This window comes from Tasmannia lanceolata, unplaced genomic scaffold (genome assembly GCF_043159265.1).
Source record: "Tasmannia lanceolata isolate RefF3 unplaced genomic scaffold, GAP_Taslan_0.1 ptg000029l, whole genome shotgun sequence".
Classification (NCBI taxonomy): Eukaryota; Viridiplantae; Streptophyta; class Magnoliopsida; order Canellales; family Winteraceae; genus Tasmannia; species Tasmannia lanceolata.
In genome coordinates, this window is record NW_027518706.1 from 6,481,081 (window position 1) to 6,499,135 (window position 18,055).

General features: G+C 36.9%; 1 protein-coding gene across 5 annotated transcripts; it reads left to right on the plus strand.

The window, feature by feature from the left end:
* The first annotated feature begins 214 nt into the window (after positions 1-214).
* LOC143859086 (uncharacterized) lies at positions 215-14,715 on the plus strand. Of its 5 annotated transcripts, none has more exons than XM_077369768.1 (4): positions 215-2,301; positions 4,399-5,073; positions 12,350-12,458; positions 13,171-14,715. In XM_077369768.1, exons 1-4 carry the CDS (start codon positions 2,223-2,225, stop codon positions 13,280-13,282), a joined length of 975 nt encoding a protein of 324 aa, XP_077225883.1. In that variant the 5' UTR covers positions 215-2,222; the 3' UTR covers positions 13,283-14,715. The 5 variants fall into 5 exon arrangements, 3 of the variants coding, with proteins under 3 accessions (XP_077225883.1, XP_077225885.1, XP_077225884.1); XM_077369770.1 differs by having other exon boundaries at positions 215-362; XR_013239137.1 differs by lacking the exon at positions 4,399-5,073.
* The last annotated feature ends 3,340 nt before the right edge of the window (positions 14,716-18,055 follow it).

Genomic DNA, 18,055 nt, shown 5'->3' on the forward strand with positions numbered 1-18,055 from the left:
ACTACAAGACGGTGGACCGAGGAAGAAAAAGGGACAATTATATCATTTATATATCGAGATTTGATATGGTGGCTGACCTTTAACTTATGGGGTGAATTCATCCTAGAATGGGGTGAATTTATCAGAGCCCAAAATCACAAAAATGGTTCTTCATTTAGGGTGAAGTGAAACTTTCTCACCCCCTTACTTCTACAGGCCACCCCTTCTAATATATTTGTGACCCCTCTTTTTGTAACAAGAAAAAAGGCCCCATTTATACTTTTGCTCGCTCAAATTTTATTCGAATCCAACCCATTCGAATTAGGGTTTCGCGGTGGTTTTCCTGCTGAAACCCTCCTTCCTGACAAACAATCAAACAAACGGTAATTGGGTTTTCTTTCTATAGATCTGATGTTCGAGACCAGTAGATTAATTTGCTTGTAAATTCACTTTCTGCAAATTTTCATAATCCCCTTTTCCTTTAATTTTAAAATTCCATTTTTTGTTGAACTTTCATCTGTTACAGATATTTTCCCCTTCCCATATATTTTTAAAGTTTCTAAGTTCCAATTTGTATAGTCGAGATTCGTTGGCTGATTTCATTCGATTCATTTGATACATATTTTTCTTTGGATATTGATAATGGCACTACCATTTTTTAATAATTGCACAAACCCATCTTGTCTTTTCTTTTTTTAATTGGATTTTGAGAGCTTTTTGGGAAGGGTAATAACTTTTTGGAAGCTGTTTAAATAATAAAAGACAAGATGAGTTAGTGCAATGATAAACACATGGTCGTGCCAATATCAGTAACTTTTATTTTTTGCCCTTTTTTTTTTTAGTTTCAAAATTCCAATTTTTGTTTGTGTTTTCAGTTGTTCTATTTATGTAAAACTGTAATACTTTTGAAAGATTAAGTTCTACTTAAAATAACAATCGATGTTCTTGAGAAATTTTTTGTGCATGATATTTGCTTGAGTTATCTGAATTTTTTTTATCTGTATTTATGTCTTGGTTTTGATTGTTTGTTTCTGCATGAATTTTATGGGCAACTCGATTTGTGTTGCTCTAATAGGACTCTAGATTTTTGTATTGCTAAGATCTTTGATTCTGAATCGAAATGCTGTAGTTCGATGACAGAAATACCTGTTGTATAAAGTCGCCATCCTTGTAATTCTGATTAAATCATATATCTTTTTTCGAGCCGCATGGAAAGGCAAGATTATATGTTATGGCTTTATTATTTTGAGTGTTTGAATTTTGAATTAATAATCTGCTATTTGCAACAAGGGAGTTTTGTTTCTGTACTTGAATTGTGAATGCATATGCTAGCTGCCATATTATGCATATTTTGAGATCTTGATTAAATGTTCAAGTTTGACTCAACTTGGTTGAGACCCGTGGGCTATGATTACAGCTCAGTATTTAAAAAACATGAGGAAAATTCAATCACGTACATAGGAATAATCATTGAATTGTTTCAACTTTGCGAGTATCTTGTGACACACTCAAGCTTTTACTTTCTCTCCATGAAATACTCGAGCAGAAACTAGAACAAGAGTCTTTCTGACTTCTTTTTCTTGAGTTCTTATGGGTTGGAGTTGGTTTGGCTCAATTCTAAGCATTCAAATCCTTTCTTATCCTTCATTATTGTTAAAATCCATAAATCTAGTTAAATATGTGATGCATTTATCTAAGATACCCATGAGATGCAATGGTTGGGCCTAGGCACAACATTCATTTGATGGACCTATGCTATATGGATTACACAGACAATAGTTACATTATGTTGATTTTAGATTGCTGTTAACAACATATTAACAATTATGGTAGGTCTAATAAGGTATGTAATTATTGTTCTTCTCGTTTTTTTTTTTTTTTTGGTTCTAATATTTTTTTTTTTGACTTCTTAAATTTTCTTGCCACATATTATCTGAAATGGAATATCAAAATGGGCGGAGCACTAAAACATTCCTTTCCAAAAGAAAGACAGAACACATATCGAAAGGAATAAACAGCTAAGCCTCCGTTGGATTAGTGGCCTACAAATGGAAATTTGAAAAAAATGAAAGAAATAGAGCAGCAGGCAAGATTTAGGGAGCAAAAATCTTCATGCCTGATTTTTAGGATTTTCCAGCCGAGTATTGTTGGGATATGGCATTTCTATGGTGCGGCGGATGCAGGGTAGTTGCAGAGGCAATGTTCGCGGCTTGCAAGGTCTGCATTAACTCCACTTTGGTGTCATGGCGGAAGCCAAAGCTTCAGGATTTGAGTGGTGCTTGCTAGGAAATATACTTCTTTCAAACTTCTTTCGGGTCCAGAGTAAGTATACCAAATATTCATCTTGAAATGAGGTTTGTGGCAGACTGATAATCAAATGTTCTAAGTTCGGATATGGTTGTAGATGCTACTGTCCAAACCTAAATTAAAAGAAATCACGGAGCAGGCTGACTCATAAAATCAATCAGCATGACTTTAAATTGAGCAGGCAGTTATATGTATGTATATGGCAACAAGCAATCCAAAGTATGCTATTAGATCATATGGTTGCAAACAGCCAAAATATGCCAATTAGATTATCATGTCGATTCTGCATGGCTTAATTTGTATTAGGCACAACAGCAACACTAGTTATAATTCTCCAATCCATAGATCATATAGCTTTGAGAAAATAAGCTTTTACTCTGATTTTCAATGAAAACCTTTCAGCCCAAAGGAACTATTATACGGAATAGTTTCAAGCCCAAGGGACCATTTCCCACTTTCTGTAAAAGGATCTTTCTTCTTTTGATTTCTCCAAATCTGGAGTTGACGCTTTTGAGTCAAGGGCACTGCTCGTTTGACAACCTCTAAATATTCATCTCCATATCCAAGAGAAGTAACACCACTGGACTCTGCATTTTTTGGCAGCAAGTGCACGATTTTGCACCTTGCTGTCAATGGCATTATTTTCGCTCTGTTTCAATACAAAGGCTCAATCAAAACTCAATGCTGCTTTTGCTATAGTCTAGACCCTCCATGGTGTTTTGCTTATGTGGTAACAGAAAATAAGGAAAATTAACAAGATACTAAAGAGAAACAATCTTAGGCATAGAACATTCAAGCATAGCAGAGAGCCAATTCCTGAAGTGTATTTCCTTCAAGCAAAGGACCAAACTAGAATCAAATCATAGAACTCAATAGAAAGAGAGAAATCTGAGGTATATGTTTAAGAATTTGGCCAATTCTCCATAGGACTTCATGAAAAGGTCCAGATCTAGCAGATTAATCCAGAAATGAAGGTTCATTTTAAAATTCCATGTGAACAACGGCCATTTCTGCATGAGGGGCAGAGGCTCAAGATCCGGAGCTCGATTTCCTGATCTTCACCACAGTTGAAAGAAATTGAAAAAAAAAAACACACAATTCACTTACAGAGCTGCATGTTGCCTACGAATTAACCATTGAAACATGTTGAAATACCCCGAATTCCAGCAACATCAAGGCATTAACGGTGATGGACAGATCTTGCTGTCCTAGAGTGTTCTTGATTATCCTTTGTTTTGCATGTTCTTCACGAAATCATACACAATAACTGATTTCAAGCGTGGAGAGTGGAGACACTTGGAGGGTAAAGGAACAACATCCTTGCAAACACAAGTTAGTTTGAGACGCAAAGTGAAGAGCTGGAGATCCAAGCTCGGTGTCTCCTTTCTATGGTTGGATTTCAGCAAAAGTTTTCCATGGAAAGGAAAAACTCCCTCCAAATTCTCCCAAAGTTCCAAAGTCAAATTCAAAAGCTCTTAATCTTAAAAATGAGAAGTTGGCTCTAATTGCCCATTACATTTTCGCATTTCCCTAAACTACTCTATGAACTTCAAAATGACCAAAAGGACAAAATGAACTAAAACTTACCCAATATGAAACTAATGCAATTGGAACAAGAAAAATCTAAGCCAAAAAGCCATGAGAAGCCGCTGTAAACACTCCAAGGGGATGCTCCTGCATCAGCGGCCAACCAGATGATGGTCAGGGTCATGTTTATGTTGTGTGGGTAGACCTGACTTCTGCATCTCATGGGAGCCCTAATAAAATGCATGTCATAGTGCCGTTCCACTTCTTTATATATCTTAGCCCCTAAATTCGACCGTTTTACGTTCAACGGCTTTCTTGCTAACTCAATATTCAATAAATGATTAATTGAGATTCTCATGTTATTGATCTTTTACTAGTGCTTTACCATATAAGTTCTGTTTTTAAATGAAAAAAAAATCTCAATTGACTAGATTGAGTCCCTGACACAAGTTTCAGTCAAATTCTGAGTTTTCAAAACATGTTAGTGTCTATGTTATGTATGTATGTAAGTATAAAGCTATACGAGAAGTGATAAGTTGTTGGGTATTTATTTGCCTAAGCTTAGGTAGTTCTCCTTCGATGCAGGTTGGAGTCAAAGCTTGATAATCTGTATTTATTATTGTGGTTCCGTGATGGATGAGAAGGTTGGGACTAGCGTGAAGAAGATGTCTCAATGTGATGTGGAAGCTTTGAAGAAGTTGCGGGCCCAGTTACACCATCTGGTTAATAGTATTGTGGGCTTGATTGAGAGGGCCTCTCATTGCATGGACGGGCCCGGTACACTTTCTGTTACGGGGAACAGAGGGTTTCCTTCCAATTTGATATCGACCCCGTTGATTGAGTTCTCTCCTTCAATGAGAGGTGCGACTCCAATTTCCGGCATCCTGTATGGGCAGAAACAAAATCATAGACGGAATCACTCATATCACACATCAAGATCGGTGATGTCAGTGGCCCATAGCCTTGATTTTGATTCAGGTAATGAGATAGAGACAGAGTTTCTTGATTTTGTGTGTAGGAGTGAGCAGATCCAGTCAGATTTGATCTCACCTGTTCGTCAAGCTTCTCGGCAAACAGAGGTCCCTGCAGAAATAATATTCGATAGAATTGGGGAATCACTGTCGGGCCCTTATACAATGAAATCTTCAGGTTCAGATATTCCATTCAGACATGGTGTAGGGGGCTATTCATATGGGAATATAGGTAACTTACCATCGTTTGAGGTGGGAGTTAGCTGCCGCCACGACTTGTCTAAAGGAGGTACGAACAATTTCAATTTGGAATAATGCGGGTTCCCTTTCTTGTGTTGATGTGCAGGATAAATCATATGGCATAAAAGATTATGATAGTTCATTTGGCAATCAGATTGTAGAAGTTCCTGGTACATATTCTATTATTCAGACATCGTTGTCCCAAGGTGGATCATCTGATTTGGAGCAATTGAATCGGGATGTCGTCCCTTTCTTGCCGATAGAGAATTCCATTTTAAAGGGGGTGGAGGGTAGGAAGGAGGATTTAGAAAGGTCAGTGAGTATGAGTCATACGGTTGGGGTAGCCAAAAACTTGGAGTGATATATCATGTTCCTATGGAGAATTTTCGGGATATGATTAGATCTTCTGAGATTAGAGATTCTGGAGGGGATGATAAATCAAAATTTTCTCCAAACTCATCTCAAAAGAAGTTGAGGGAGTTGGCTAGGCTAAGATCCGAAGTGAACTATGGGGTGCTCCCAGTTGGAAAGGAGGCATTGAGTCCTCTTTCTGGAAGGAAGAAGAGTGCGAGGAAGGGGAGGAAACCTATCAAATTTGTTTCCTTATGAAGATTCTATCTTGGAATATAAATGGATTGGGATATTTGGATAAGAGGGTTCATGTAAAAGGGCTAATTAAAAACATTAAGCCGGAGCTAATTTGCATACAAGAGACAAAGTTAGAGGTGATCGATAGGAATCCTATGAATAGTCTCGGGGTTAGATCGGATTGGGGATTCTCATTTGTTGGAGCTATTGGAGCCTCGGGGGGTATCTTAATAGCTTGGGATGAATCTAGGTGGGTTATGGAGGAGGAATGGAAGGGTAGATTTTCAATTTCTATTGTTCTTTGGAGGGTGGATGACGCTTCTTTGTTGTTATTCTCTGGTGTTTATGGTCCTTCTTTATGGGCTGACAAGAGATTGTTATGGGAGGAACTTAATAGAGCTAGGGGTAGATGGGCCTACCCATGGTGTATTGGGGGAGACTTGAAATTAGGTATGTCGGTGAGAGAATTGGATGTCGGAGATCTAACCAGAACATGATTGCCTTTGCAGACTTCATTTCAAATCATAATTTAATTGATCTGCCTTTGTCTGGTGCTAGGTTTTCTTGGAATAGAGGAGATAGTCATAGTAGAATGGATCGTTTTCTCATTTGTCCTGGATGGATGAACTTGGCTCTTGAAGTCTACCAAAAGGCTCTTATTCACTCGGTTTATGATCATTGTCCCCTTCTCTTGGATCCCAGATTGGAATCATGGGGACCCCCTCCTTTTAGGTTTGAGATTGCGTGGCTTCAGATCCCCCATATGGAGAACATATTGGGAGATTGGTGGGAATCTCATCTAGTTGAGGGTTCGGCGGATGTCGTTATTGGGCATAAACTTAGATTTGTTAAGAAGAAGCTGAAGGAATGGGTGGTGGAGAGGAGATTAGCTGACTCGAATAGAAAGGTATGGCCGTATGGCTGGAGAATAGAATTGAAGAGCTAAAATGTTGGAGGAATCTGGTTGTGGAGATGGTAAATCGAGGGAGGAATTGGGGAGAGTTAAAGAAGAACATAGAGGGGTGGTGCTCCATGAGGAAATTACTTGGAGACAGAAATCGAGAGTGAAATGGTTAAAGGAGGGGGATAAAAATATGGCTTGTTTCCATGCGATGGCAAGCGCCAGAAGAAGGAGAATAGGATCGAGTCATTGACGAGTAATGGAGTTAGTGTGTCGGCGAAGGGAGAGGTTACTAATGTGATCCTAAACTTTTATATATCTTTGTACTCGTCTGAGGGTATTTCTAGACCGCTTCCGGAGGATCTGGCGTTTAGTGAGTTGAGTTTGAGCTTTTAGTGAGTTGAGGAAGAGGAGATTAGAAAAGGGGTTTTTTCCTTGTGTGGAGACAAAGCTCCTGGTCCTGATGGTTTCTGTCTTGCATCTTTCGTCTTGTTGGGAGCAGGGTTTTAAATTTCGACCGAGACCGAAATTGATGTTACCCGAAATGGTGAGAAATTTCGACCGAAATTTTGGAATTTTGGAATTTCGGTCGAGTTCGAAATTTCGTTTTTAACGAAATTTACAACAAAATTCCTTTTCATTATTATTAAAATAATAATTTTCCGAAATTTCGATCGAAATTCTGAAATTTCGTTTGAAATTTCGGCGAAATTTCAGCAAATTATTATTTTATTTAATATATATAAAATATTAATTTCGAAGTGAGTAATCAATTTCGACCGAAATTTCGGTTTCGCTAGGGTCCGAAATGGGTTTCGAAACCGAAATTTAAAACCTTGGTTGGGAGTATGTGAAAGGGGATATTGTTAGATTTTTTGAAGAATTCTATGATGGATTGGTGTTGGACAAAGGGACGGGGGCAACTTTTATTACCCTTATCCCGAAAATTGCTGGTGCATCTAAAATATCTGAATATCGTCTTATAAGCCTGGTCCTGATGGTTTCTGTCTTGCATTCTTTCAGTCTTGTTGGGAGTATGTTTTTGCTAGAAGGATGCTGGTTGTTTTAGTAATGCCCGTTATTCCAATAATTTTACATTTTGTCAGCACCTTATAATCTTCTCGTAATTACCATGTGAACAATTAAACATTTCAATCCACAATTTTGCTATAGCATTCACCTTGTTATGCTTTGTCAGCTTCATTCATAGGAGTTTGGCTGTTCATATTGGGATATCAAACAACAAAAGAGCTTTTTTATGGTTGAGAAGCCGTGTGAACCCCATCATATATGTAGCCGAAAATAATTACCAAAGTCAAACTTATTGCATTTTCCTTTTTCTATTCTTACGTTATGTGCTGCAGGTCTATTTTACTTACACAGGTTCCATAGACTTTAGTTTTGTTTGTGGAGCGCACGATGTTAGTCATTGAATTTAATCCAACTAAAGAGCATAAGAAGAATATGCATCTGCTAAGAAAGATGAATAGGTTATACATGGTGTATCATCACGTTGAGAACACTGGGCTCGACTCTTCTTATTCTTCATCCACTTTTAATTCCATCTAGTTTTGAGAGTCAGAGACCTACGTAGTATTACAGATACAAATACTAGAATATCCGTCCTCGAAGTGTTGAGAGGAGTGTACCTTTCGAACCTCCGAGATGGGCTTCGGTTCCAACTTGGAGCCCTCTCTTCCTGTCGGGGTTGCTTGCTCGGACCGGTTCCGGACATGGGTTCCTCCTGGTTTCTCCGTTTATTACCACTTTGGCTTTCCTCTATCTCCTTCTGAGCTGATATAGTCTCCTTGATGTTGATATACTTTTTTGGCTCAGGCCAGCAGCTCGGCCAAAGTCTTGGGCGGCCTCTTGGCAAGGGAGAAGTTGAATCTGGAGGCCTTCACATCGTTCATCACTGCGGTCATTGCTACAGATTGGTCCAGGTCTTGTACGTCCAGTGCCTAACAATTGAAGCGGGTTATGCACTCTCTTAGGGGCTCGCCCTTTTTTCTACTCTACTGCGATCAGGGTGGCCGAGGTCTTGTAGCGACGTTAGCTGTTGATGAAGTGGGCCACGAACTACCGGCTGAGCTGATTAAATGAGCTGATAGAGACAGCTCAGAGCTTTGATTAGAAGACTCAGGCAACCTTTTTCAGTGTGGCTGCGAAGGTGCGACACATGACTGTGTTTGGGTTGTTATGCAGGAGCATCACCACCTTGAAAGTTTTAAGATTGTTAAGGGGTCTGAGGTACCATCTTATTGGTCGATCAGTGGAATCTTGAATCCTTGTGGGAGTTGTGTCCTCAAAATCTCCTGGGTGAATGGCGACTCGGTTTTGAACTGTAGCTCCTCCGCCGTGCTCTTCCCCTTCAACATCTTGCCAATCTTCTAATTCATCTTTTGGATTTGCTTATGAAGATCAACGTTCGTTAGTTAATACTTAATAGTATGCAGTGTGGCTAGGTCAGACGAACTGAACGTGGCTTGACAGAGAATCCGATCAACTCCTCGGATTCCTTCTCGAGGGTGTCAACTCATTATACCTTGGAATGTTCTCATCAAAATCCTTATTCCAGACAAAATGAACACTCACCTAATGTCTATTAGACTATTAGTAAAACTTCTTTCAGATACTTCAATATACAATAACTCACTGAAGGTCAGTTGCAACACTTTAACATATGTTTACAGAATGCGAGGCATGATGGTTTCTAGTCAGTAACAATGGTCACAAGAAACTACAAACAGATTTCATAATTCGACAATCCAATCTAGATGGTTCATTTTAAATGTGAGGTGAAGATGCATCAAATGTATGCTATCTAACATGCAACATACATTGAAAAAGAGAAACATCATGGCCCGAAGAGAGCAATGAAGCAAATTACAATAAAAGTAGCTAAATATTAAACATTTTGGTAAGCCAGACCATTTTAAAAAATGAAACAGGACAAATTTCTCAAGTCCAAACCATTTACAACATGAAAAAATAACCCAGATGCATCAAATAAGTACCCATATAATTTCATTACATTTCCATCTTAATTTATTGCACAACAACACAAACAAAAGATCCCTACATAACAAATTGTAAACAGGAAAGCATCAATACATAAACAAATTTGCTAAAATAAAGTTAATAATTATACTAAAATGGTTTTTTTTAATGGTTACACGAAAAGGGTATTGAATCTCTAAAATTAGAAAAATATTATAAATCGACTAGAAATGGAGAACTCTGGACTGTCGCTGACGCTGTCAAATAAACTACGATATGAATATTTGATAAGATGGTGTTTTTGCATCAAAAAAATTGAAACGAGATTCATAGGTACCCTAAATATCACAAACAATGCAAAAATCCCTCGTTTGAACAAACCATAGCCAATTGAAACCTCAAAACCCCAACGGATCTAGAGAGAACTGATTCCCATGACCAAAGAAACCCCAAATGACCTGAGAAAAAGATTTGACAAAGGAAAACTCATCAAAACTCTAGAATCTAGAACAAAGATGGGGAAAAGATTGGGATTGCGCCAGTAGCTCAATTGTTGAGACCTTCTTTCTCAACCTTGAGGTCGCAGGTTCGATCTCAGCTTACCTACCAAAACAAAAATGGGAAAAAGAAAAAGAAAGAAAAAAAAGAAGATATATGAGCCCCCAAAATTTTGAAGTCTCTAGCATGAGGGCCTCTATCATGGCTCCAATATTGGAAATAAAAGGATAATGAGAGAGAAACCTTAACACTTGATAAATAAGGAAAATTTTTAAAGGGAAAAAATTGGCCCAGCAATTCATATTTTTTTGTTGGGTTATTTTCAAGGCAACTTTTACCCGAAATAACCTTTACTTCAAAAAAAAGTGCCAGACCTTGGCAAAGTTATTTTCTAGGGAAAATTTTGTCAAAACTATTTTTACCTACTAGCTAGACAAGCCCTCAGGGTTCATACACTAATAAAAATACATTAGAAAACCCTTCTTTATCAATAGTCATATAAGGTGCACATTTCTCGTACTTGTTGAGATCCCGAAATCCTGAAATGAACTGTCGGGTTATTATTTGGTAATGATTTTGATAGATTCCACAAACAAGAGGGAAAATCATTGTCATTGAGACCACTATTGTCCAAATACAAGTGTTGAAGATTGGCCAACCCTTCAAAGAATAGAAAATTAACAATTTCACAATCTAAACATCAGAGGCAATATTGTGAACTGTCTCTGCCAAGTATGAATTCAACAAATGGAGGCTAAGAAGAGATCTTCAAAGGTAGGATATGATTTTTAAAATCCATGTCGTCTCTTTTTTTGTTAGCTAAGATAAATTTTGAGATCCTAAAGACTACATGGTTGTGTGAATGACTACTAGCAAATGCTAAACTTTAAACTAGTCTTGCATTAGCAAAAATAAGCAGAAGATTTTATGGTAATGATGTCTAACCTTTCTATACAACTGAAGATTTGAGTACCCGAAATGGATAATTTGGTGATCGCAATTAGATTTCCTCACTTCTCTTCTCTTCTCTTTTCTTTTCTTTTCCCTTTTTTGTCTTTATTTGATATCTGCTACGTTCTTTTATTAGATTAGCGGTTGGGTTTAAAAATATGACATAATACACAAAAACCAAATAGTGGAATTTGTGTATGAAAACTGACCATTACTTGAAATTTTGAAACGTAACTTGCAATTTGTGGGTTCTGTTTCATGGGCATAAAACCCTATTGCTTACATTCTAACAATTTGTTTACCCCAAAGCAAGTGAACTAGATATTATGTGAATCGCAATCCCATCAAAGCAAATGTGGGTTTTGAAGGAGTTTTCCAAAACCCCAATACTCCAATTTGGGTTTTAATGGAGTACTCCAAAACCACAATACTGCAGTTTTGGTGGAATGCCCTAAAACCCCAGTACTCCAATTGCATAGGAAAATGGACCAGCGGACTTCTGGAAACATAATGTGCAAATATCTTGGATTTGTTTCAATGGAATGATACATAATACTCTTGATTACATTCCAAGAATTTCTTTACGCTGAAGGGAGTGAATTAGATAATTGGTTTAGCCCATTTTTATTGAATAGATGTTCTTCCACACTTGCAGAATTACGAATCCTATGTTTCCTTTCAAACCAGGTTATCTATTGAATATTTTCTTTCTTAAAGCTGATAATTATGTCATTTTGTGGACATTCCCCTATTTGTATGTTTTGTGGGTCTTCACATTGATTCTTAGAAAGATTTGAGAGTCAAGAAATCAAAACGCATGATATGTTTTTTCTTTGGTTGTGTTATACCACAGCAAGTTTTACCATGAACTCTCACAACTGGCAATGCCTAGGATGTGTGATATATCATGGCCTTTAATGTTTTGTATCAGATGGTCATATATCTTGAAGAAAGTTCTTATTGACATGACACATCTTTCTGTAGGGTTCTATTGTTGAATAGAGAACATCTGCATATTTTTAAATCTTGAGTAGAGCATTGGCGTTTGACCCTTATCTATGTACAAGGCTTAGAGACATTCTGTATATTTTTGCCTAGAAGACATTACAAATCTGTTTTACAATAGAAATTCATAATTTAAATTCAATGAATTTGGGTGAAATTGGTGTCTACTGTGGTATGGTTCTTAATAGAACAAATGCATGTTCTCTCTCATTTTTTTATATTTTGAAATGAAAGAAGCCTACAAATTATAAGAATTGGAAGTGAAATCCAGGTTTTCATAATTTCTCATATTCTTTAACAGGTAACTATATGGTTATTTTCTAAAAACAAATTAATTGTCTTTCTATCAATATAAACTGTATGTTTTTGGGGTACCTTCCAGGTCTCATTAATCCATGCTTCCAAATGCATCTTTTTTGCCTCTACCTATGGTTCCTTATTGTTGCGGGTATCATGGAATTTTCTTTCCCGTGTCACATTTCCTTCTTCAGGTATCCTGAAATTTTCTTTGCTGTAATTCTGCATATTTTTGGCTTTCATTATGTATTTATTTTGAAACTCTGATATTTTATTTTTGTACAATACTCTTTCTGTTTGAGAAAATGATTGAGGATGGGGACTGGGGTTTCTCAAACTACAATTTTTATTTTTATTTTTTTTTGAAACTTCATTTTTATGCATTTTTATGCCCGACTTTAAGATCTTTTGTTTTTATTTTTGTAATTTGAATGTTTGTCATGACGAAGAGATCCTCATGAGATGGACTTACTGCAGTTTTTTCGTAGGCATGTCTAAAGCATGTCCAATCAAGATTTTTTATTGCAATTTATCTACTTTATGTATTTGATTCTTTTACATTGAAGTTACTCATAGTGTATAATATCACATTAATCAATTGGATTTACATTCTGTACATCTAGGCCTATAACCTCAGCCTCAGCTTTGTATGAGTACAAATTAAGGTCACAATGATTTTTGTTAGCAAGAAGTAGTTTCTGTTGTTCAATTGCGTTTTAAGAGGTCATTGTATTCATTTGCATATATCATGCGGAAAGCATCTTTATTTGATGTTTGGGGGTATGATATATGTTTCTTCTCTGCTTTTTTACTAGCTTACTATAGTCCCTTGCATCAGATAAGTTATTTGCACCTAATAACTTTAAAGGAGTAACTTCTTCGATTTTTTTTTTTTTTTTTGAAAAGTGACATTTTATTCCCAAAGAAGGAGATTGCAAATCAAGGGGACTTTGGGGGGACCCCTAAGCTATCAAGTACCAAGAAAAAAGAAGATACATCAAAAGGCAAAGCAAATTGATCCAAACAGGTGTTCATGGTTGTAACTTGATTCTTTTATGCCTTTTCTGTTTCATTAATTATGGGGATTGGTCTCATTGGTGTGGTTTGGAAAGGCCATTTTCCACCTCAAAACTTTGATTTAAATGTTGAGGTTCTCTTTTTAATTTAACTTGGTTTTATTGGGATGAAATGAGCACTTGGAAAGCATGTTTAATAGGTCATTGTAGTTTAAACTAACACAGAATTACAAGTCATTTTGAATTTTACTTTGTTGATACTAACAAAATCTTCAGGTGAAAGCCCTAGCAGTAGTTTCCGTTGCTCAATTAGCTTTTGATAGGAAAGCACGTGGAAAACATCTTTAATTGTACTTTGGATGTATGATTTATGTTTCTTCTCCACTTTTTAACAGCTTACTAAAATCCCTTGCATCAGATAAGTTATTTGCGTGCAATAACTTTAGAAAAGTAAGTTGATTCTTTTGAGTTTTTTTACTTTCATTAATTGTGGGGATTCCTCTCCGTGGTGTGGTTTGGCAAGGGCATTTTTCACCAAGTTTTGTATGCTATCACCTCTTTTTAGAGATTTGTAGATTCAAATTTGTGATTTCATGATCTAAGATAATTCATTTATTTATTTTTTGATCTCCCGTGCATCGCACTGGGTTTTTTACTAGTATATATATAGGGGATGGTGTAATGTGTGATTGTGAAGTGAATGAATAAAATAAAAAATCAGTGAAAGTTTGTCTTCTTCCTTTTCTTCTATATTGTTTTTGTTAATTTATTTTCTACATTCTTCCCCCTTCCCTTCCCTTCTCTGTTTCCTGTCGGCCACCAACTGTGACTGCCACAGCTCTTACTTCTCTACAAGCTACCATCCCAACTCCTGGATTCCAGCAGGGAAATTGAAACCTTCCCCAAAGAAGTTCAGTTTCTTCCACCCGATCCGCCAGCAACATCCCTGGCAAATCGACACCGACATGGAAATTGACCCATGGATGCTGTTGGAAGATGGCACGGGGTCTGGGCCCGCTTCAGGTAACAAAAGTGTGGGAGTTGGAGGTGACCATTCCAATCTCAAGGCTTCTAACTTGCTGAATGGGGCAGTGAGAGTTAGAAAAACAGATCTCACTTACATTGGGAATGTGGATGATGATAGCTGATTTTGCATCTTTCCATTTCGCCAAGGTGAAAATGGCTGTCTCAAGTCTCAACAAAGGTTTGACATGTTTTGTATCATTGGCATTGGTTTCAATCTTGAGATGTTGGGAGAATTTTCAGGGGGGACTTTGTTGTAAAGAGAGGATGTCTCTGGTTACGCTCTCCGGCCAAGTAAGACCCCCTCCGGTGGTGTCGTGCCCTTGCTGGTGCAGTTTAGAGGTTGTACATATATGTAGAGATATTGATTATTCTTCCCCAGTTGAGTAAAATGCCACAAGAATGGTCTGTAGCTTTTTGAGCTCCATGCATTTTTAGTTGTATGTACTTTAGGTTTAGCTGGTTTGAGCTTAGTTTCTCTTTACCATCAAGAGAAATGAATAGCTAATTGCTGCAACTTGAAGGGTCCTCTGCTCTCTTCCCTGCCCAAAATATTGCATTTTGGCTGTTCATCCAGAGGCACCTCAAGTGAAGAAGGGAGTTATTGTATGGATTCTATGTGTATAGAAAATGACAGTGGGACTCAGTACTTGGATGATCTAAACCATTCATTTGTGGGTAGCTGCAATAAATAGGCACCATGCCCTAAATTTCTTTCCCATAGGATGATCTTACCCATCTGATATGTGAATGTTTCCATTTAGAGGGTTAGGATCATTCGATCTTTAGGTCACAGCCTCTCAAAGGCCCTGTCTGGATTGCAGGAATCTTTTGGAAATGTTTGGAAAGGAAAAATATTTCTTTTAACTTCCTACTTTTTTCGACACGTGAAAAAGATGAGTTCATGTTTTTCTTAGAGAGGCCTTCAATTTTAACATATTTTCCCTTTAAAATTTTAACTACACTATAATCATACCACTTCCCTTTAAATCATAGAAAGAAAGAATATTCTCAAGAAAAAAAATTTCAGTTAGAAATATTTTTCTTGCAATCTATACAGGGCCTAAAGGGAAAATCCATTCCTTTGTTTTATTTTAATTTTTTTAAATTTGAATGAAATGGAAAGTACTCTGATAGATTTTCCTTCCCAACAAGGATGATAATAAAATACGAGGGTTGTTAGCAAAACGGGATCCCTTGCTGAAAAAAAAGCACGGGATCTTGCATTGTGACAGTGACAGGTGTGTAAACAAAAGGGTAAGCTTATCCTCACCCAAAAAAAGTGAAAATAGCCGAATAAAAAAGGTAGGCTTATCCTCAAATTTAAAGTTGTTTAGTAACCATTGTAGTTTAACCTTTCTATAGAACTAATTACGTGAATGTGCCTTGCACGTGACAGCAAAAGTTAATATTCCATGTGATTAGAGTAGACGAGAAGGTGGTGATGTATCATTCACCCTTCCTAAAACAGGTAATCTTTTAGCACAGTAGTTCTAGGCTTTATTCTTCCTAAAACTGGTTTTATATTACGCATCGCAGAGTAATATAAAACACCCTTTATTCCTCAGGATTAATTGGTTTGTGCATGATGAGTTCAATAACAGAAAAAAAAATCAGGGGGTCACCTAAAGGAAGGAAAAATCAAAGAGAAAGGAAAACAAACCTAAAAGATTCAAAGGAGAATAACAAGGAGAAAATAAAGGAGAGAGTGTTTCTCATCAAAATAGGCCTATCTCACTCCACACAAACTTGGAGAGAGGGTTTCTCCAAGACTGAATGTGAAGAAACACATTCATCACATACAAATTCAAATGAAAGGAGAAAAAAGAGAATGAAGAATAAAACCTTCTTCAATAAACTTATCTTTAATTTCCAACATGGTTCTTCAAAGCTACCTTGATTAAATTAATGTCCTGGTAATCATCTTCCATAAATCTCTCATATGAACAAAAGATCCTTGGTGATGTTGTTTGTAATTCATGATGGACTGATCAATGTATTGTAATGGAAACCTTCACTCTCAAGATTTGATAATAATCCTATATATATATATATATATATATGAGAATACAGTTCCTGCGGGTGCCCTCATATAAGCTTAGCTGCGGTGGCTCTTTCAAAACATAGGGAGCCCACATTGTTAGGATGATCTGAAGCATTCATTTGAAAGGTCACATCATAGATAGGGCGTGTACAAAAAATCAGCTCCATTGGATCATCCTAACCCCTCCAAAAGTGGGGGCAAAAATGGGCAGATTTGTGGACAAAATGTGTCTATCCATTTTTGCCCCTACTTTTGGAGGTGTTAGGATGATCCAATGGAGCTGATTTTTTGTACACACCATATCTATTATGTGGCCTTTCAAATGAATGCTTCGGATCATCCTAACAATGTGGGGCCCTTATGTTTTGAAAGAGCCACCTCATATAAGCTATATGAGGGCACCCTTAGGAACCCTTTTCTCTCTCTCTCTCTCTCTCTCTCTCTCTCTCTCTCTATATATATATATATATATATATATATATATATATATATATATATATATATATATGAGAAAACATTTCCTACACACTTGTGTAGGTAAGTTACCTACACACTAGCTTAAAATACAGTGGGGGCCCACATTGTTTGGGTGATCCAAACCATTCATTTGAATGGTCCTCACATAGATAGGGTGTCCACAAAAAATCAGATCCATAGGATCATCCCAACCATTCAAACTATGGAGGCAAAAAATGGACTAATTTGTGAAGGTTTATACACGTCCATTTTACCTCCACAAATCGTAGGATTAGGATGATCCTATGGATCTGATTTTTTGTGGACACCCTATCTATGTGAGGACCATTCAAATGAATGGTTTGGATCACCCAAACAATGTGGGCCCCCACTGTATTTTAAGCTAGTGTGTAGGTAACTTACCTACACAAGTGTGTAGGAAATCTTTTCTCATATGTATATATATAAGTAAAGCGGAATCCTCTAAGCTGGGGTGCTGCCACGTGGCAGCCCCTCCTCTATCTAGCAATTTTAGAATGAGTTCTCTTTGATCGTTAAAAAGACCTATTTTTACCTGTGGAAGTGGATTTTTCTTAAGATTTGTAATGTTGTTTATGTTTATTCGTCTCTGGCCTGGTGATTGATTTTATTTACTTTTTATATTCCTTTTCCGCTGAATGGAAATAATAATTCATAAAAATTGGGTAATACGTTTAAAAAGAGTAATTCGTTTTGTCTGTTGCAGGTAGTGTTTGGAAGATTAATTAGTTTTCCATTGTCAGATCATTAGAAAGACATGTACACAAAAATAATATAAGAGGTGACTTTTATTTTTTAAGTTTTAATTTATAACAAATACCAATCTCATTTTTCCCCACCATGTATCTTTTTATGAAGTTAAGGCTTCCTACATCTTTTTTTATGCAGCTTCTACCTTTTGACTCAGATCACCGACCCATACACCACGATCAAGAGCAATGATTTTATGCTATTATTTGCCTAGAGACAACAAAGATCATTGAACTCCCATTTGTTGTTTATGATTATCGGAATAGTGGAAATACAATTTTGTCGCTTTTGAATTTGCGACATTGCATTGAGTCTCTATTCTATTTTTGGTCGCTTCATATGCATCAATATTGCACTAATTGCTTCATATGTATGAGAAACAATAAAGCTACCTAATTGAATTCAACATTACTTCAACATCACATCCAAGGGTTTAATAGTTTATAGACATTCACAACCCAAA

Excerpts from the sequence above, each read along its gene's own strand:
- LOC143859086 (XM_077369768.1), top strand. The coding sequence starts at position 2,223 with ATGGCGGAAGCCAAAGCTTCAGGATTTGAGTGGTGCTTGCTAGGAAAT. Across the intron at positions 2,302-4,398 it reads AAACTTCTTTCGGGTCCAGA|GTTGGAGTCAAAGCTTGATA; the intron begins GTAAGTATACCA and ends CCTTCGATGCAG. Across the intron at positions 12,459-13,170 it reads TGTCACATTTCCTTCTTCAG|TGACATTTTATTCCCAAAGA; the intron begins GTATCCTGAAAT and ends TTTTTTGAAAAG.